The following is a 22,060-nucleotide window of genomic DNA, read 5'->3' on the forward strand; positions in this document are numbered from 1 at the left end:
TGGTAATAATCTCTTTAGAAATGCTCTCACAGAGGATTCTTTTTTTTTTTTTTTTTGATCAAGGGGAAACAAGAATTCCAAGATACTGTCTTCATGCTAATGTTCATTTTAAATAAATTATTCAGCACATGAAAATGAAACAAGTGGAGCACAACTTCCCTCAAAATGTACCATGAAGATATTTTTCATCTCAGGATACAAGCAGATTAGCAAACCACCACAAATCTCTCCTCTTAAATAATAAGAGCCCATAACCGAAATATATGTGGAACATTACTGATATAACCTCACAGAGTATGATGTATTATACCATAGCACTAACAAAGGAGTCTTGCGTCACATTGAAAAAATGAAATCCTATGATTACGTATCATAGAAAACACAAAGACCACTAAACTAAGAAAATGATAGTCTTCAGATATTTTACTTTTAAAAACAGAACTCTGAAGTTCAAGTTTTTTTTTTTCTTTTTTGAAGGAAGTTCTAACAAGAATCTATTAATCTGGAAGCTAAGCATGGAATGCTTTCACAAGGGAAGGCCATCAACTCACCCAAAACAGGCTTAAATGCTACTAATGACAACTAATAAATGCCACATAACAAGGAATGAACAAAAATATTTACTTCTCTCATCTGATTAGTGTACTATAGAAAACTAAATTTGAGGTTAAAAATACTTGTATCACTCTGTAATTTTTCTTCAGTTGAAAGCTACAGGTTTTTTCCCATATTGTTCTGCTCTTATTAAACTACTTCACAAATTACTGACCAGCAATTACTAAATGAAGGTAGTCATTGTGAATTTAGAGTAGCACAATGGTAATCCAAAACACTGTTTCCTACTTCATAGCCTGTCTTAAACTAAAGCACTGTAGTTTTCAAATATTCAAATTCAGATACAGACATTTTGAAAAAAAGAAAAAAAGGGCAGGTGGGTAGGTTAAAAAAATGATAGAGCAAATCTAAATAGAAACCTGTACAAGGAAATCAAAAATTGGATTTCAATAAAGAATGAGTGAAGCTAGCCGGGCATGATGGCACATGCCTATCCTGCCAGCACTTGAGACTAAGGCAAGAGGACCATCACAAGATCGAAGCCAGCCTGGGCTACATAACAAGACCCTGTCTTAAGAAAACTAGTAAGCAAGTAAGTAGATCTGGCAAAGTAAGTTAATCTAAATTTCCTAATTATATAGGCCCACGCTTATGCTTAATATAAATCACTTATCATTTTCCTAGAACACTACCATATATTTAAAAAGCCAAGTTTCAAAGACCTATATTCTACCCTTTAATATTTTGAGTCCTAATCCCTCAACATTTGTAGCCACTAGATTTCAAAGCACAAGTTCTCATAATCTTAGGCATCTACAATTTTTCTCCATCTTTACCTTACCGTATTTACTTTCAAACAACTTGTATCTTCAGTGTTTGTATGGTTTACCTCTTTCCTAATAGCTATACTCTCAATTTTTTAACATTGTTCACTATGATTTAAAAATATATCTTCTTTACTAAAAATATTCAAGGCAATTTTTATGTGTTGTACTGTCTTTTTATAACCTTTTTTGAGGTTAAAAAAAAGGATTTACCTTAAACCAAAAATAACTGGAATCCAACTTAGTGTCAGTAAATAATCTTTCTATAGGAATATTTAGAATGACTAATCCAATTTCAGTAAGACCTGTACTAACATACAGAATATTAGATTTCTATTTTTCATCTTGTGTACCTCAAATATAAAATATTCAACTTATTTCCAAATAAAGTAAACTCAGAAACATAAAACACTTTAAATAAAAAATACAATAAAAATGCAAGCTCCTACACTGTGGGTTATACCACTAGTATATTTTATGAAATGAGTCCACAGAAAACTATGAAAATAGTAACTGATAAAGTGATATCTCCTTTCTTCAATTTTGTGATTAACAGGACTTTTATTGGTAGTAAACTAGAGCAAACAATCAGAATAATACATATGCAGTATTCAGTACACACAATAAAAGTTAAAGAAATTCAAAACCTGTATAAAACAAAAAATTGGAGAAAAATCATACAGCTTAAGAGATACAGTGGTAAAGGTCCTTTCCATCCTTTAATTACAGCTTGTACTCTGTACCCAATGGAACTTACCGCACTTACTGAAATAAGAAATACAGACATTTTAGTATTGAGTGTATTTAAGAGGATTAAACACATTTTCTAAGAATCTTTCAATGACAACTTGGTGACCCAGTAGCTGCTAAAGCTAAAGGGGGGAGAGTGGGGAAAGGAAATTAACTAGTATTTTGTAACCATTTTTAATAATTTCTTATCCAAACACTGCTTTTATAACAGAAGTGTTTTACACTTGCACAATATTAATTACTTTATTATACATGGAAGCCTGTGGTAGGCTGATTACACAATAAGACTGCAAACAACCAGTGGTACTTTTCTGACATCAGAAGAGTACATAAGACGGAAACACCACCAAAAGTACATAAAAAACTCATCAGCATAAACATCAAAGTACATTAAAAAATATAATCAGAAAAAAATACAATTGCTAAAAAGTGGTTTAGAGCAGAGCCACTGCCTATCAGTAGCTTCAAATGGCAATTAGCGTTCATAGCAAGTTTTGATGACTTTACAAGACCCCTGTACAACACTGTGTAATACACCCCATTAAAATGTACATTAAAGGCTGCAATTTCACAAAGAGGTTCAGATGTCATAACTAAATACACACTCTTATCCTTTACATAAGCTATGTCACCAGGTGGAATTACATCCCTCTTAGTATCTATAGTTCTGAGTTCATGGGCTTTTATTATACAAAGATATCTATATGGGGTTATTCTTTCTTAAAAAAATTTTTAAAAAGGTTGGGGATGTTTACCCTATTGTTTAGTATTTGGATGCCATAAGGCACATAAAATGCATAATCAATTACCTATTGGAATGTAAATCATTCTAAAATTGAAACCAAGATAAGGATAAGAGAGAACAAGAGAGGCCTAGAACTCTAAGATATTAAGAATCAAAAACCAGAAGTGACATTGGTATTTAACAGCACAGACAAGAGAACATCCTTGGGGCCATATATAATAAATAATGCATACTCCAAATTTCAATGAGTTATGTGATTCTAATACTAGAACCCTAACCACTCGGGTTTGAACATTGTACGAAATAACAATAGAATCACTTAATGGAATTACAGCCTTGTTACAGTTAAAGAGAGGGTGCCTTTTTTTCCTCCTTCTTTCATTAAAGCTATCATTCCAGGCTTTGATCTAAGATCCAAGAGTATTTGTTCTACCGGCTGGAATGAATGTGGTTTGGAAGTTCAGAGTACACTTAAAAGCTGCAACAAAATATAGGTAGCCAACAATCTCAGAATTTTGGATCAGCCCAGATGTCAGATAGCAATTTGAAATGTTTTCAATCCCTCACTTAATGATGAAATGTGTATACCAGCCTAGAAAGAACAATCTGAAATGTTTTCGATCCCTTACTTAAATGATGACATGTATATCATACTATTTGTAAAATTGGATATTCCATTACGGTGATAACGTACAGAATTCCCATGCGTTATTACACTTTCCTGAGAGTAAAGCAATTAGAATAACCTTAATCCTAGCAACAAAGTTTTTTTTGTTTTTGTTTTGTTTTTTTGTTTTTTTTGTAGTTTTTGTTTTTATCTTTTTTTTTTGCATTTAAAACTTTTGGGCTATTCCCTGACGATCTATACATGTAAATTTGATTGCTAAACATTGTCACTTTGAATGTCAAACTATTTTTAATCTATTGATTTGGATTAAAAATCATAATACAAACAGAGCTAAAATCACGCTAACAAAATAAACTAAATATGAAAAGTTGCATTGAAAGGGCATTACATTATTCTTAATAGGATCGTGTAGAAACATTCCAATGGCAGTGTTCTCAAAATAAAACAAAATTACATTAGAAGACCCCCAGCCTGGTCACTTTTGGGACCTTACCTGTAACTCTGGCTGGTAGGTGTTTTTACTCTTGTACTACATGGCTCACTTACATCAGACATCATATTTGTATACCCTGAGAAATCTGACACTGAAGTCCTTACTCTATGGTCCACTTCTCCATTAGAGTTAGTGATAAAGGTCATTGGCACCCTGCTGCCCGACTTAAACTGAGAACCAAATGCTTGTGCAAAGTTCTCAATCTGGTACGTTGTTCTAGGCTCTATGTCTTTCTGAGGATCTATCTGGCTAGCTAACTCCTGAGATGGAATCTGAAAGCTTGTTGAGGACTCTAAGTTCTTCTGTTGTTCCTTCTGGCTAGTCAATTTCTGAGATGAGGACTGGAACGCTGATGAAGTCTCTAAGTTCTTCTGAGAATCTATCAGATCATCCAGCTCCTGGGAAGGTGTCAACTGCTGATGTGTAGCATCCAAAGCAGATAAATAAAGACCTGGTTGAGATCCAAACAACATCCCAAAAGGAGGCTTTGGCAATGAAGATGGCAACACTGAGGTAACAGATTGGCCGAAACCACACTCCAGAGGAGACGTAGTGTATATTTGTTTTTCTGGAAATAAAGTGTGGTTGTGGAGAGGTGAAGACAAACTGACAAATTGGAAACCAGGTCCAAGAGTAAAACCTGCATTAGTGGATTTTTCAAAAGCCTGTTGGAGGTATTTGGAGTATTCTTGCAACACACTTGCTTTATCATTTGAAGGTGTTTGGGTGCCTGGGCTCAAATTCTCTTCTTGAACCAATTCTGAGTGTTCTCCTGAGGTGTGTAAATCCACTCGCGGTTCTGTTATATTGAAAGGATCTTCCTTCTGGCTTTCCGACTTGTTGGAGTACTGATCCAAAATACTTTGTAAAACCTCATCAGGAATTCCAGACTTGTCATGACAAGACTTAATCTCAGCATTGAGAGCTGAGGAGTCAATAAGCGACAATGGTGCCTCATTGTCCAAAACACTGACACCTGCAGACTGAATGACGGACTGTTGGGAGACCATGTGTCCCACATTTATAGAAAAGGCACTGTTGCTGCTGGCAGTTGGTAAATATCTTCTTTTCTTTGAAAACTGCATGGCATCATCATAATTACTACTTATTTGACCTTGTTTGCCACTTGTACTTTGGAGAAGACTAATGGTCTCCACACTATTATTTGATACTATACCAAGTGAGCCACTTGGTTTCCCAGACAAGGATTTCTGTCCAACTATGTCTGGTAATGGTGACACAAAATTAAGATAGTTTTTATCTGTATTCTTTCTGCTTCCTTTCTTAAAGATCAATTTTGGCACCCTTTTCTGCAATTCATCCATACCAGTGCCAATTATGCCTCCACTGGAAGACACAGTAGGCATTTCTACTGAGTAACTCTGCATGTTTATATTATTTGAAATTTGTGATTCATTTGTTTTACCAGTCTTCTGTTCCTTATTTTCAATAGCTATACTTTTTGACTTCGATTTTCTCCTTGAAGAACTTGTATTTCCCTGAGACAATGCAGCCAGATTTCCCATATTGTTATGGTTTGATGACCCAGGTTCTGCACTAGCGGCTCCTTTCGCTATGGCTTCACCACATGTGCGCCTGTGCTTCAACAATCTATCAGTCCTTGAAAAATACTGTTGGCAAGTGTCACACTTATATGGCTTTTCTCCACTATGTGTCCTCTTGTGTCTCTCCATATGGTACTTCTGAATAAACTTCATGCTGCACTGATCACATCCAAAGGGTTTCTCTCTGCTATGAATTTTCTCATGTCTCTGCAGTAGGTATTTCTGAATGAAACCCATACTACACTGGCTGCATTGGAAAGGTCTTTCTCCTGTGTGAATGAGGACATGTCTCCGCAGGTGATAGGAGCTTCGGAAAGCAGCACTACAGTGATCACAGATATGAGGTTTCTGACTTGGGGAGAGGATGGCACCTTCTCCATCTCCAACCAAAGAAGGTTTGGAAGATGCACTAGGCTTCCTCTTGGCTTTGATTCCCTGAGATTCTGGCTTTGGCCTCTTTGCCTTCTTGACGTTAGTGTCCTGCTTTGGCTCCTCACTGCCATGGTCATCAGTCCTGCTACTGCTGCTCAGTAATACATCGCGGTGGTGCTGGGCTGGTTGCTGCTGGACATGCTGGTGGAGAATACTGAGGTCCTGGATGACGCCGTGGCTCCCCCCTTCCCCGCCTCCTAGGCCTGGAGATCTTTCTTCAGCCCCGGCGAACAGCCCCCCATAGTGGTGGTGGTGATGGTGGTGGTGGGACTGCTGCTCCTCAGGATCTGTGGGTTTCTCCTGCTTGATGCTAACCAAAGACTGCAAGAATCCCCAGGAGGTCCTCTGAGAAGGGAAGGCCGCGGCTGACGCCGCCGGCTCCTTCTTGAAAGTCATGTCCGGGGCTGGCGGAGGGGGGGGCTCAGCGGCCGGGGCTGCGGAGGTAGAGGAGGATAACACGCACTGCGGGGGAGGGGCGGCCGACCCCGCCGGCCGGGTGAAGCTGGTGACCGGGGGAAGCCGGTGGTTGAACATAACCATACCCTGGGGGAAGGTGGGCTCCATCTCGGCTCTCCTGCCGCCGCCGCCGCCGGGGCCGCTACTGCCGCAGCCGGGGCCGCTACTGCCGCTACTGCCGGTACCGCCGCCGCCACTCAGGAACCCGCTGCCGATTTTCATACCCCGGAGGAGGCCTGGCTGAGGAGAGGAGGGGGGAGAGGGGAGAGGGAGGCTAGGAGGTGGAACCGGGCCCCGGGCCGGGACCACGGCTGCGCTCAGGACCCCGCCGCGCCGCCGCCCAGACCGCAACGCGCCCAGCACTTATTCCCAGCCCCGTCGCCTCCGGCACCGGCACGCAGGGCCGTGCGACTCTTCCCTGGGCCTCGCCCTCTCCCTCGCAGACCCGCCGGCAACACTTACGGGTCCCGCCGCCGCCGTCGCCGCGTCGCCTCCAGTTAATAAAAATAACGCCGTCCTCTCCACAATGGAATTAAAAGCCTCCCCTGTACTGCGCAGCCGCGGCGCGGTGTCTGCTGGGAACTCCTCGACCTGGCCAGAGGGAGCTCGGAGAACTCAGGGCGCCTGCGCCGCAGTTTCCGCCCGGCCTGCCTGTCAATCACAGGGGCGGTTGGGCGGAGTTGTGGGGGGGTCCGTGGTAGGTGGGGCGGGGATTTGGAACGGTACTGAACAGGGGCTTCTGAGAAGAATAGATGTGATTGGTGGCCTGCACCCTGGAGATGAAAGTAGCTGAGGGCTTCTGGGGGAGAGCCTCTCAGGAGGTGTAACCCAAGGGGCGGGAAGTGGGGGTGGGGAGTGGGGGACTGTATTGCAGCGTGGCGTGGGAGCTGCAGAGAAAGGGGTTAGAGGAGAAGGTGAGGGAAACTGAGGGCTGAACGTTGGGGCCTTCTTCGCTTTAGGGTTTGCAATCCAGGCATTAAATGAAAACCCGAACCCACAAGTGGATCATTTAGGGCACTTTTATTTCTGCCTAGAAGCATGAAAGTTAAAATGCCTAGCATTATAGATATTTCTGTTATCCTTTATAGCTTGGAAACACTAAGAATGCATATCTTCTGCATTTAGGGAAGGAACTTCCTTTGAAACCGCAAGAAAGGTACCGTTGCAAAAAGGAGGAAAAAAATTGTCGTGCTGCCAACCTACCTGAAGGCTACTGGAAGGAGAAACCGCGTGTGATCCAGGTGCAGTAGAACTGTAAAACACGCCCACACGCATACTTCATCATCCTCGGATGCTATTTAAATGCCCACATACCTTCCCAGGCTGGCTAATGAGTCTGTTGGCCACACTGTATTGCTGCCTCTTATCTGTGAAAAACTGACCACCAGGCCCTTGTAAGATCTCTACTAGAGTCCATTCTTTCCTGCACAGTGTAGAACACCTAGAAGCTCATGCACAATTAGAAATTTTTCTATCAAGGGAAAATTATAAAGTAAAAGTTACATCAACAAAACCAAACAAGTATTTATTCGGTGCCTAAAGTAGGCAAACTGCTGGTTTTTATATTAAGCACACAAATCTAAACCAGAAAGTTTCCTAAAGGTATTTATAAATCACAACAAATTCAATAAACTATCAAGACTGACAATAATTTATTTGCATAGTATATTTTTAAATGAAATTGCATGTCCATTTTCTCATACCATTTCTCTAAGTAAATAACTTCTCATAATTAATAAATAACCTCTGAGAAATTTCACAGTTGAAACCATAAAGATTATTTACTAGCATTTATAGGCCTCTCAGAGCCTGCCTGAAGAAGTTAACAGAAAATATTTATTGAGCATTTTTGAGATAAGAAATTGTACTTTTCTAACCCCATGCAACTATATATAACCATCTCACCATTTAAACTGAAACTTTAATACTGTCAAGTATAGCTAAGTATTAAAGATTGAAAATTCAAAACTTCAGGCAGTAGTAAAATATTAGTCAATGCCTGTGAGAAATGAGGCTGTCCCTTTATTCAGGGTGTCAGTGTTTAATAGTAAGTTGAGATGCATATAAGCTAGTCCAAGCATGAAGGGCAGTAGGGCACTCATATGAAAAGCCAACTTTGTTCCTCAGTTATCAAGATAAGAAACCTGTCATTTCTCTCATTCACTCTGTCAGCCTTGAGATACTTCAAGCAGACTTACCTCTGTGTTGTACACCCCATATATCAGGAAGATGAAGAGACCCTGTAAAATAAAATGGAAGGGAAAAGCTGTTAACGCTAATCATTTCAGCAGTAGAAATACCTGAAATAAACTTTCCTGGGAACAGACAAAAGAAGACACACTTCATCAAGGTCAATTTATTTTCCTATTTTTCAACATTAGAAGCTGTACCTTGAGCATTTATATGATAACATAGCAGCACATCACTTACAGTGGTTGTGCTATTCGGTTCTTTAGAAGTAGAAAATAAATACACCATCTCAAGTACATAGACTAGTAATTAGAAAAATCAGTATACCCATCTCTGAAAGATACATAGCTGGATAATGAAAAATCAAATGCAGAAAATGTAACCAAAGTAATCACAGATATGGCACTAAGTATAAGCATTTCTAAGCACTATTTTAGACTGTAGCAACTAGAAGATATTTGTTACACTCTTCTGTGGGGTAAAAATTGAAAAGTAATTAAAGTATAAAACATAAAGGGTAGTGGTATAACTCAAATGTTTGCCCTAGCTTTGACCTTCAGCACCACAAAAGAAAAAAGAAAAACAAAAAATCAAATTTAAAACACTAAAAGGATAAACTTAAAGTAATAAGTATTATCTATGTGATTTCAGAAACTAAAACTACTACAGTACATGCATTTGTGTAATAAGAAAGATTAATGAAGAGTTTTAAACAATCAAAAAATTCCACTTTGGCCATAAACTTTAAAAAGTTCAAATGTACTCATTTTTTTTAACTGTGTATACATGATGTTCCAAAGCTCAATCCTATCTTTTAAGTAAATTTTGTCGAGAACTACACAGTGCAGTGTGTTCAAGAAAAAAATTATTTTTCTCTAATTCAGGTAAAAACTATGATAATTTTTTTTTATTTTAAAAAGACCAGAATTTCAAAACAAATTCTGGGAGGGTAACAATGGTTAATACGTTGTGTATTATTATCTTCAAATTAGTTACTCAGAATACAAGATAATTGTCCAAACAATATTAGCACAAACCTTTCTTTTCAATGAACTAAAAGAAATTAGTGGTATAACTATCTTAACTATTATATATATATATGTACATATATATATATATATTTTTTGCTTTTCCCTTCCTCCTTTTCTCCACTCCCCCATCCCAGTTTCTCTTTCCTTTTGAAGTTGCTTCCCATTTCACAATATCTATTGTACATTTGGATCTTATTTACTTGCAGCTTCTCACACTAGGGAGACAATATGATGTTTACACGTGTGCATCTGGTAAAAACTATAAGATAATTAACAGTCTCCCTTCCTCAAGAATTGCTAATTCTTTTTTTTTCTTTCAGCGCCTCACACATGCCAGACAAGCACTGTGCCACTGAGCTACAGTCTCCCAGGCTTTCTTAAAATTTTATTTTGAGACAGGATTTCACTAAATTGCCCAGCAGCTCAAATTTCAATTGCATATGTGAGATGAATAGAAATATTTTGCTTTGTGAGAGATGAGTAAATGAAATTTTCTGAACATTGAATAGTATGCATTATTACTGTTTTTGTAAAAAAATCTATATATTTTGAAAATCAAAGAACCCTTCTATAGTAGGTACAATCACTATTATAATTTATTTACTGTACTTCCATATTATTTGTTCTCTTTTAAATGGTAACCAATTTAACCCTCTAAAGTAACATAAAATGATCAACAACAAAAATCTCTCTTTGGCTCAATGTGATAGTGTGTGCCTGTAATTCCCACTACTCAGGAGGCTATGGCAGGAGAATTGCAAGTTCAAGGCCAGCCTGAGCAATTTAGCAAGACCTTGCCTAAAAAATAAAATTAAAAAGGGATGGGAAAATAACTCAGTGGTAGAACACTTTCCTAGCATGTGTGAGGCCCTGTGTTCAATACCTAATACCACACACACACCTCTTTTGAAAACCAGACCTATACTGAAAAGAAGATTTTAAATACAGTTTCAATCTCAAAAGATTTTCCCTTCAACATATGTACACTTCACAGGATCAGAAAGTCCTAAAAGAATAGTTTCTAATGACTATGCAGAGGACTAAAACTTGAAATCACTCCAAGGGCTTTGTAGCTTTCATTTTCTTGGGGTGTCTGTCTATCTGATGCTCCTACAACTACCTGAAAGGCAAAATATATAGTGCTGATTAATTTAATTGTATGCCCCACACATGGTGACTTTTCCCTCCCACTGAGGTTAGCAGATATTGACAGTTGTATTCATTTATTTAGATTTAACTCTGCAGAACTTCATAAACTCTTCAGTCCTAGAAAAACACCCTGGTTTCTCGGGAGGGAGAGTCAAAAGAGACAGCTAAACATCATCATCTTAAGTGATAACAATAAGATACTTTTAAGGTCTCTACAGAGTGAATACCTTTAAAAACAGCTGGAAGGAACCAACTGCCAATCTTCAACTGGCACTGAGGTTTCTGGAACTCCTTACACCAGCATTCTGTCCTACTAATGAGTAAATACTGAACACATACCACATTTCTGAAATGAATGAGTCCTCATAGGTTTTAGGTAGTTTCTGCTGTTACATCCATATATATATTATATATGGTGTATTCATTAATAGAAGTACCAATTTCTTCAGAAAATAACAGTGTTTGGGCAGGAAGCATTCAAAGAGTAGCTGGATTCCTGTAAGCACATGTGTACTTTATGAGCAACAGCCAGGACTAGAGAAAAATACACCAGGATGTTGCATCTGATACTGTACAGGAGTTAAAAATAGAAACTTAAGGGAAAGAGGAGGAAAAATATTTCATTACTTCATTCTCATTTACAGTATCTGTAAAACATTAAAAATGGGACAGCTTTGTAAATATTTTCACTGTTATAGACATCTATTAAATAATAGATGCAGATAGATTCAGTGGCTAGCATCTAGTCTCTTTTGTTTATATTGATTGGTCCACACTTTTTCAGTGTACTTCATGGTTTTTTGTTTTTTTTTTTGGTTTTTTTTTTGGTCTTTTTGAGACAGGTCTCACTATGCAGTTCAGGCTGGCCTTGAGCTCACTTTGTAGACCAGGCTGGTCTCTAACTTGCAATGATCCTCCTATCTCAGCCTCCCAAGTGCTGGGATTACAGGCCTGCACCACCACGCCCAGCCATGATTGTTACAAAATCAATCTTCTTTTCAGTGGTAATATGTTCTTTCTTAGCAATACAAAGAACAGGAAAGGTGCCATGATACACAGTACAGTGCCTACTCAAGAATCAGAATAGTATTAACAATGCTAATATACGTAGCTCTGACAAAGCACTTTCATTTACATAATTCCACTTGTTCCTCACTATAATACTGCAAAGTAGGCAGCATGAATATCATTAGCTTTATTTGATACAAGGGGATTTTAAGTCTTGCTCAGCGTCACAATGCTGACAAATTGGCAGAGCCCAGGGTTAGTGTTTGGCTCCTCATGTGATGCACTTTAGCACTCCCTGCCTTCAAGAGACACCTTCATAGCTCTTTAAGTCACCAGCTTCAAGCTAATACAATTGGTGAAACCTCTCAAGACTCAGGTTTATTAAAAGCATATTGAAGTTTGATTAGTGTAGAGGTTCAGGGACTCTGTGTCCAGTAATAGGATTTCAAAGAACTCTTCCTCTACCAATCTAAGGTGGCCTAGGAAGCACAACAGGAAATGTGCTTTGGAACAATGATTCCCAGGAGCTGTGGGCCAGGCTCTGTCTTTTGTTCTTTGCTTACAAATTCTCATTCAATGATATATGTTTTCTAGTTGCTGGGAAACATCTTTTCTCATCAAAAGGCTAACCACATAGTCAAATATATTCACCATTATCATTTACTGAATTTCCTTGAATCTGTGGTGCTACATTACATACTTTTATTTATTTATAAATGATGCTCTAACCTACTTTGTATAAATGATTCCTGTTTGGGGGACTGTATCCCATAGAAACAAAAACATTAGTGTACAAGGATATGTATATTTGAGGTTGCTTGTTGCAGCATTGTGTACAGAGGCAGAGAACTGGAAACAACCTGAGTACCCTTCAGCACAGGAATGGCTGAATAAATTGTGGTATCTTCATCCCTTAGAATATTAGGCTGCTAAAAGAATGAGTTAGACACCGGGTGTGGTGCTGCACACCTGTAATCCCAGCACTTGGGAGGCTGAGGCAGTAGGATTGCCACAAGTTCAAGGACAGTCTGAACTATACAGTGAGACCCTATCTAAAAAAAAGAAGAAAAAAGCATGAGAGTTGTATTTATTAACCTGAAGAGATAACCATGCATCATTAAATAAAAAAATAAAAGACATGTATGTTATATGTTTTCATTTTTGTAGAACAGAAGCAAAACTCTCCTGTTCCCATCTCTAAATATAACTGATTAAAAACAGGAAAGAGATGTGTAAGGGTATACAGCAAACTGTCACTGACTTCCTAGTGGGAAGGATAAAAGGGAGAGGAAATAAGAAACAAGTCAATCAGAAGCAAACTAGAAAAGCCTGCTAATGTTATCAACAGAAGAGGGGGAATATAACATTTCTTGTATTGTGTCATATTGCTATAATGCAGAAAGCAGAATATGCATAGGCTGTAAATACAGATAACCTTCAGGATCCATGGGGGATTGGTTTTAGGCCTGCTCCTCACTTCCTCAATCAGGTTCCCCACCATGGGTATCCAAATCCCAATTCTTTTTTGTAAAGTTGCATAATATGTACATATAACCTATGCACATCCTCCTGTATACTTTTAACCACCTCTGGATTACTTATAATACCTATACAATATAAATACTCTATAAATAGTTGTTGTACTGTATTGTTTAGGGAATTATAATGAGAAAAAAATCTCTACTTGTTCAGTACAGATGCAGTTTTTAAAAAATATTCCATCTGAATGGATTGAATCTCCAGATGCAGAACCCATAGTATGGAAAGCCATAGAGGCAGAAAGATAGACAAATAAGGTATGGATTTGATCTGTGTGTAAGATTATAGATTTTTTTCTTGATTACTATTATTTTAATATAAACACTATAATACATTTGAACAAAAAATTGGTTTGTTTTTAAATGGATTTATTATATGTATAACAATTTCTTAGAGAGGTAAAGATATATAATGATAAAATTCTTGGTAGAATTATTGTATTTGTCTCCTAACCAAATAGGCAACTGAAATGAATAGACAGTTCTCAGAATAAGAAGTGTAAACAGGGACCTGGGGATTTAGCTCAGTGGCACAGCACCGGCCTGGCAAGCACAAGGTTGTGAGTTCGATTCCCAGTACCAGAAAAACAAACAAACAAATAAAAGAAGTGTAAACAGCCAATAAATACATGAAAAAATGTTCAACATCTCTGGCTGTTAGAGAAATGCACATTAAAACAACATTGAGATTTTATCTTACCCTGGAAAGAATGACCACCCTAAAAAAAAAAAAATCAATTGATAACAAATGCTGGCCAGGCTACAAGGAGAAAGGAACCCTTTTATACTGTTAGTGAGAATGTAAACTAGTACAGCCACCACAGAAATCAGTATGGAGATTCATTAAAAAAAAAATCTAAAACTAGAAATTTAATTTGACCCAGCTATGACCCTTCTAGGTATCTTCCTAGAAGAGTTAAAGTAATCATATAACAGCAATGCATGAACACTTGTGTTTATAGCAGCACAATTTACAACAATTACACCTTGGAAATGGCCTATATGCCCATCAACAGATGAATGGATAAAGAAAATATGTATTTGTATACAATCGAGTACTACTCTGCCAGGAAGAAAGATAAACGTGAGGCATCCGTGGGTAAATGAATGCACCTTGAGACCATGATATTAGGTGAAAAAAATCATACACACAAGTTGAAATAATTCACAGTTTCTCTTATATGAGAAATTCAGAATATGAATAAAGAGCGGCATAAAAAATACATAGTAAGGAGATCTTTGTTTCAAATGGGAAGGGGAAAAAGAGATGGAGGAAGGGGGATGGAGGGGAGGGGAAGAAGATGGAAAAAGAGATTCTAAAAAAGTGGAAATAGGGTTTTTGCAAATGGGAAGGGGCCCAAGAGATGGAGGGAGCAGGGAGAGAGGAGTGGTTAGGGAACAAAAAAGGAACCAAGAGGGGTTGTGTACATGTACCAATTCTCACAATAAATGCAATCAGCATATACTGCAAACATGTACCAATTTTTTTTTTTTTTTTTTTTTGAGGCAGGGTTTCCCTATGCAGTTCAGGCAGACCTTGAATTTACTATGTAATCCAAGCTGGCCTCGAACTCTCAGTGATCCTTCTGCCTCAGCCTCCTGAGTGCTAGGATTACAGGCATGCACCACCATGCTTGGCTTCATGTACTAATTTTTTTTAAAAAAGAATTATTTTGTCTCCTTTTCTGGGCTTCTCAATTCTTCCAGATTTTATTTCTAAATGCATTATCTTGGTCTAGTCCCCCCGGGCACAATGAGCTCCTTCCAGGGACAGATGGCCAAGTACCCAACCATCTGCAAAGATCGTTGGACAGGAAGAACCTGAGAGCCAGTGCCTACTTCCTGTTGCACTGTCACAAGGCTTGAAGATCCACCTGTACTATTCTCCTGTTACTAAGGAGTTGTTGTTAACCAACCGGAAATACAGATTCTGGGAGAAATGAATTGTAGCAATTGAGATCGAAACTCCTACCCAGATAGCTTTGATGGATGAAGCATTGGGCAAGGTTTTTATATCAGGGTGATAATGGAACTGTGTTATACACACGAGACTTCAGATTGGCCAAAGAAGAAGCTGCCAGCATGGAGTTTCTGCACTCTGGGGGCCGAGTAAGAGACATCCAGAGCGTGTATTTAGATACTACTCTCTGTGACCCAAGATTTTATCAGATTCCCAGTCAAGGGGAGTGTCTAAGTGGCATTTTGGAGCTGGTCCTGAGCTGGATCACTCGGAGTCCGTATCACGTGGTGTGGCTGAACTGCAAAGCAGCTTAGGGCTATGCATACTTATTCACCAACCTAGCGAGAAGCTGGGAGTCCAGGTTCACGCAGACAAGCTGGACATGTTCAGAAACATGCCCGACATCCTCCACCACCTCACCACTCAGTGCAGCACCCAGATCCACGCCTGCCGCCCCCCCAAGGCAGAGGAGTACTATCAGTGGGATAAATTACCCTGTGGACTTACTTCCAGGAATAAAATTCCACTCCACACAATCAGGATTAAGCCATCCACCATGTGGTTTGGAGAAAGATCCAGGAAAACAAATGTAATTGTGAGGACCAGAGAGAGTTCATACAGAGCTTGTTTTTCTTTTCACTCCTACAGTGAGATAAAAGATTTCTTGAGCTACCTCTGTCCCGTGAATGTGTAACCAAATGTCATTCCAATGGGCATAACTCTGGACAAAGTGAAAGAAATCTTAAAGCCTTTGTGCCAGTCTTCTCAAAATACAGAGCTGAAGTATAAGCCACTTGGAAAACTGAAGAGAGCTAGAAGGGTCCATCTAGATTCAGAGGAGGAAGATAACCTTTTTGACGACCCACTGCCAGTACCTTTAAGGCACAAGCTGCCGTACCAGCTAACTCTTCATCCCGAGGTTGTTTTGCTGACTGCAGTACCACAAAACCAGCCTGAAAAACTGAAAAACTGAAAAACAGCACAGGATGCTGTGAAGTGGAAACTGTGCAAAGCTCTCTTTTAACCAACTTCATAGACTGTGAAGAATCTAACAGTGACAGTGAAGAAGAATCAGATATCTCAGCTTCACAGCAGGATCTGGACTCTGTAATGCTTCCTCAGCAAAAGGGTGATGCAGGTGTACCCCAGTGAAAAGTGTTCTTTAAAAGAAATGACAGTGTCACAGAAGAGGGTTTGGAAAACTTCCCTTCCTCCACAGAGACCGGGGGATCTCAGTCACCCAAGCTTTTCAGTGACTCTGATGGAGAATCAACCCACATCTCCTCCCAGAATTCTTCTCAGTCAACACACATCATGGAACAAGGAAGCCAAGGCTGGGACAGCCAGGCTGATACTGTTTTGCTATCACACAAGACAGAAATGGGAATACTGCCTTTTTGAACAAAGATGTCCACAGACCAAAAGTGAATGACAGTGTCCCTGCCTCTTAGATGGAACAAGATGTACTTTGCCCAAAGGATACTTCCAGTGATGTGAAAAGCAGTGATCAAGACATAACTATAGCTTCTAATATTGGGACACACAAACCCGAGGAAAAAACATTGCCAAATCATAGCACACACACAGATTCACAGAGCTTCTCTGATTTTGAAATTCCCTCAACTCCAGAAGCTGAGCTACCTAAACAATACTTACAATATTTATAGGAGAAATTGGCAACAGGTGAGAGTATACTAGTTGAAAAAAGAAAATGCTCATTCTTGGATATTTAAGAATTAAAACACCCTGTCTTAGAGCAACCATTAAAAAGCTTTTACAGAAAATTAAGTCTATTTCAGTAGGTCAGGAACAGTGGAATAAAAAAACGTTCAAATTGGCCAGGCACAGTGGCACACACCTGTAATGCCAGCACAGAGGCAAGCTAATGCAAGAAGATTGAAAGTCCTAGTCTTGCTTGGGCAGCTAAAAGGGCAGGGATATAGCTCAGTGCAAAGGTCGTGGGTTCAATGCTCAGGACTGAAAAACCCAAAAACTAAAGGCAGGCAATAGAGGTAAGTGGGGGAACAAAACAGCACATGGACAGCAGAAGCAAATCTAAACATCTCCATAACTACATTAAATATAAATAGTCTAAGCACACACCAAGGGAAAGACTACTCAGGGTTAAAAAAACAAAAAACTACATGCTGTCCACAAGAAACTGAACTCAAATGCTATCTATAGATAAAAGAATGGGGACAAGACACAACATGTAAGCAGTAACTAAAAGAAAGCTGAAGTGGCTATATTAATATCAGGCCATTTCCTAATGATAAAAAGTGCAGTTAACTGAGAAGACATAATCCTAAATGTCTATACATTTAACAGTTTCAAAATGCATGATGCAAAAACAAAGAAAAATGACCTTATCTTGCCATGTACACATATAGAAATAGCGACACATATACACACATACATAACTCATACATAATTCATCTTTCCTTATCCATAGTTTTACTTTTCACAATTTCAATTACCCACAGTCAGCTGTGATCCAAAAATATTAAAAGGAAAACTCCAGAAATAAATAATAAGTTTTTTGTGTACTATTCTGAGTGGGTGATGATATCTTGCTCCATTCTGCCCAGGGTATGAATCATTCTTTTGTCCAGGATATCCACAGTGTATACATTACTCTCCACCTGCCCCCTGCCACCACTGGTCACTTAGTGGCTGTGTTGGTTATCAGACTCTCTATCATGATATCACAACGCTGTGTGCAAGCACCCCTATTTTATTTAATAATGGTCTCAGATGGCAAGAGTACTGATGTTGGCAGTTCAGATATGCCACAGAGGAGCCGTAATGTGCTTCCTTTAAGTGAAAAGGTGAAAGTTCTTGACTTAATGAGGCAAAAAAAAAAAAAAAAAAAAACCCACATACTGAAGTTGCTAATATCCATGGTTAAGAACAAATCTCTCTGAGAAGTTGTGAGAAAAGAAAGATATTTATGCTAATTTTACTACAAAACTTACAATCATAACACCATAAATTTTTACTTAAGACAACAAAAGAATTAAATTTTTATATGTATATATGGGGTAAGATGTAGTATATATAGTTTGTTCATTTGTTTGTTTTTTGGGTATCGGGAATTGAACTCAGGACTTGTGCTTGCTAGACAGGTGCTTGTGCTGCTGAGCTATATCCCCACCAACATAGTTTATATGGGACTGGGCACTATTCTCAGACTTGGATAACTACTAGAGATCTTAAAGTGGATTCCCTGCAGATAAGAGGGAGGGTATTTTGTGTTTTATCTCTAAATATTCTATCACATATCATTTTATATATAATCAATGTATATTTACATATTAATTATATATAATACACAAGTTGAGTAGCCCTAATCTGAAAATCAGAAATCTAAAATGGTCCAAAATCTGAAACTTTTTGACTGTCTGCAATGATGCTCAAATAGTTTCAGATTTCAGAGCATTTTAGATTTTGGGTTTTCAGATTAGAAAAGTCTATGCAAATGTTACAAAATCCAAAAAAGCTCCCAAATCTGAAAAACTTCTGGTCCCAAGCATTTTGGATAAGGATACAAATATATATATATATATATATATATATATATATATATTACATGCATGTGTACATTATATGTGTATCATATATTTAAGAAACTATATACATATGTGTATATATATGAACATGTGCATATATATAATATACTGTGATATATAAATATATAATATAAACCCACAGGGTAGTAAAATATAAAATCTGAAAGAAATCAGGAGTTCAGAAAAAGAGAAAATACAATTCTACAGGAGTTTCATTTAACTCCAAGTGGCCAAGGCCAGCAATGAAGACATGATGGTTTGCATATTTCCCACTGTCTGATAACAGGACCTGTTTCATACAAGAGAGAATCTTGGCTGCAATGTTTCCTAAGATAATATTGAGTGACATAGAGGGGTTCATATGTGGAGGTTTTGCCAAAGAACCAAAGAGGATCCGAAGAGGAGGTTAAGTAGAGAAGCTCAAAGCTAAAGATTTGGAGTGAAAAGTTCTTGGATGTACTCCCAGCTCCACCACACGGGAGCCCTGTGACTTCCGGCAATTTTCCTAACCTCCCTGAGCCTCATTTTCTTCCTTCTCCCAGAATAGCCGTGCAGTGTTGTTACAGGGAAGCAGGTAACACTATGTGCCAACCAGCACATACGGACAGTGGGACAGCTCGTCAAGTGCTGCCTGTTACTTTTAAATTCTTGCCCCAAAATGTTTTCATCCACTCCCAATAAAAACTGAATACATAAGAGTAATTCATAATCATTCTTACATTATTTATTTACACTTACGGATAGTTACTAGTTACAAGGCACTAGGTGACAGAAAACAGCGTTAAGACCTGGACCTTGCTGATAGGAAACCTAGTAGAAGAGTTATATTTTAAAAATAAATGTATATCCATAGTGATTACTCGACTAAAAGCAGCTTGTACAGGAGGTAGTTCATGCAGTAGAACAAATAATCAGTTTTGCTAGGGAAAGAAGGTGGATTGTGGAAAGGGAGCCAAAATCTATTAAGTGGTGGCCTCTTTTGTGTTAAGCATTTTATTTCATACTTTTTCTGAAGCTCTAAGAGTTGAAGTAGTAGGAGATCAGGGAGGGAGCTGGGAAAGAGCATTTCAGAGAAAGAATTTATAAACGTGCAGCCTTGTGAGAGCACCGCAGACTGTTCCACTTACCTGCAACGCACCCAGGATTGCTAGAGCAAGAGGTTTTCCAGTGAGAGAAGGAAATGATAAAAGAGGAATGAACTCTACCTTGCCCCAGACCTGATCCAACCTGATTTTACACAAGGGACTCAGTTATTCTTCTCTAGGAAAAGGGCACGACTGAAGAAGTTTAATTGGGAAAGTGACGTAATCAGCAGTCCTTGAGTTCGATCCCAGGCACCAGAGGTAGAGGAGGTGGGGGTGGTAGAGAGGACCTGAAAATGTTACTGCATCATGGAGTTAGCAATCCATTCCATTTATATTGAATACCTACTATATGTGAGGCACTGAAGCTACAGTTGTGAATGAACACTGACTTTACCCTTGATGAAGTTTATATTCTGGTGAGTAGCATTTATTGAAGGTATAGTATGCACACTGCTCGAAGCACTCGACAAGCCTCACTTCATTCACGCCTAGGATGTAGGTGCAATTATTATCTCCATTTTATAGATAAGAACAATGAACAGCACGAGGGCTTTAAGCAAAGTCTTCAAGCCAGAACGTAGACCCTGGAATGGAACTGAGCTGGACTGGCTCTAGAGAATAGTCCTTTAGACTCCATCATACCATTTCCAGGTGGTGCTGTTGACCTTGGTTCCAGGGGTTTCAGAGGTGTGGTGGAGCAATCTTCAGACTGCAGGACACTGAGCTTTGAATGGGAGCTAGTGAGTCTAGACAAAGATTGACAGTATTGCCACAGACAACCAACTAACAAAGTCCAACATGTGCTCTTTGCTGATCTTGTTTGAGTGATAGAGCAAGAAATGTTAAAGGATTAAATGGTGCATTCTTTGGCCAGGTCTTTGTCATATATCTGTTGCCACCATTCTTTTGCAACAAGCTGGATGTATATCAGTTCAAGATTAAGATATCTAGTAAATGTTTGAAGGGTATATATTTTGTATTAGTCACGGATGCCAAGTGTAGGTAAATATCAGAAAGACTTGTGGCAGACTGTCATTCTGTTACAAAAATCAAAGAGAATAATCTGTATAGATTATTAAAAGTTGCAGGTGGAGATCAGAATGATTTAGTAAATGGGAAAAAAAATCTAAAGAATACTTGGCCTTTCTTTGGTCTGGTTCTGAATTTGTAGGTTCCAGGAATCTGCATTTTTAACAAACACTCCAGTTGTTCTGAGGTGTATTAAAGTCTAAGAATTCATTCCACCTCCACTATGCACTAACTGTGGGACCTTGGGCAAATGACTTATTTTTTCTGTACTTCAATTTCCTCATTGCAACTGGAGATAATAATAGTACCTCCCTCAGAGATTTGTTGGGAGGATTAAATGAGCTAATTTGAGTACCGTGATTAAAACCAAGTAACATGCTTAGCGCGACACCTGATCCCCAAAAGCATTCTATATATATTTAATATGTAAAATACATAAACCAACATTTCAGGGAATAATCAACAAATAAAGGTGTCTGTAACTTTAGAGAAGTTGGAGTTCCCCCTTTTTTTTAGAAAATGATATAAATTACATCTCAAGTCGATTTTCAGGAGGGGTAACCAAAAGCCTGTAGGAAGTAAATAAATTAGAAAAAAGTTCCAGAACAGAATTTAAAGAGCTTTAGCAAAAAAAATTTTTTTCTTCTATAGTTTTTTAAAATTTTAAGGTCAGATGTGATACAGTGCATGCCAGATATGTGCCATTTTACAGATCTGTGCTACAAGAATTTCAAAATATAGTTGAAATATATGAATCAGCATCTTCTCATCAGCAAATGACAGAAATGCACCTCAAACCATGTGAAACAAATATAAAGGGAGGATAACTGGGATAGTTATCCTGGGACAGTTATCCAAATTGAATAACTCATTGCACAGTTCATTCTCAGAATGGCAAGAAGAGGACTCTGTTAACTTCTCAGCTGTTTTCAGATCTTCCTTTTCTGGTGGGAGATACCGTGTCTAACTGTTTCAGGCTCTTGATCTTACAGCTCCCAAACAGGAGAAGAAATGGTTTTTCTCTCTCAACTCCCGACTAGGATCCTGGCTCCA

At 38.5% G+C, this 22,060-nt stretch overlaps 1 protein-coding gene and 1 pseudogene across 2 annotated transcripts; one reads left to right on the top strand and one right to left on the bottom strand.

The window, feature by feature from the left end:
* Positions 1–1,915: 1,915 nt before the first annotated feature.
* Znf281 (zinc finger protein 281) lies at positions 1,916–8,688 on the bottom strand. Of its 2 annotated transcripts, none has more exons than XM_013522003.1 (4): positions 8,647–8,688; positions 7,652–7,700; positions 6,911–7,099; positions 1,916–6,684 (listed from the first exon to the last, which is right to left on the bottom strand). In XM_013522003.1, the coding sequence occupies exon 4, from the start codon at positions 6,668–6,670 to the stop codon at positions 3,992–3,994; it is 2,679 nt and encodes an 892-aa protein (XP_013377457.1). In that variant the 5' UTR covers positions 6,671–6,684; positions 6,911–7,099; positions 7,652–7,700; positions 8,647–8,688; the 3' UTR covers positions 1,916–3,991. The 2 variants fall into 2 exon arrangements, with proteins under 2 accessions (XP_013377457.1, XP_013377454.1); XM_013522000.1 differs by having other exon boundaries at positions 1,916–6,688.
* Positions 8,689–15,117: 6,429 nt separating this feature from the next.
* Positions 15,118–17,580, top strand: LOC102004350 (annotated as a pseudogene).
* The last annotated feature ends 4,480 nt before the right edge of the window (positions 17,581–22,060 follow it).

This window comes from Chinchilla lanigera, unplaced genomic scaffold, assembly GCF_000276665.1.
Source record: "Chinchilla lanigera isolate Chin_1 unplaced genomic scaffold, ChiLan1.0 scaffold00005, whole genome shotgun sequence".
NCBI classification, from domain to species: domain Eukaryota; kingdom Metazoa; phylum Chordata; class Mammalia; order Rodentia; family Chinchillidae; genus Chinchilla; species Chinchilla lanigera.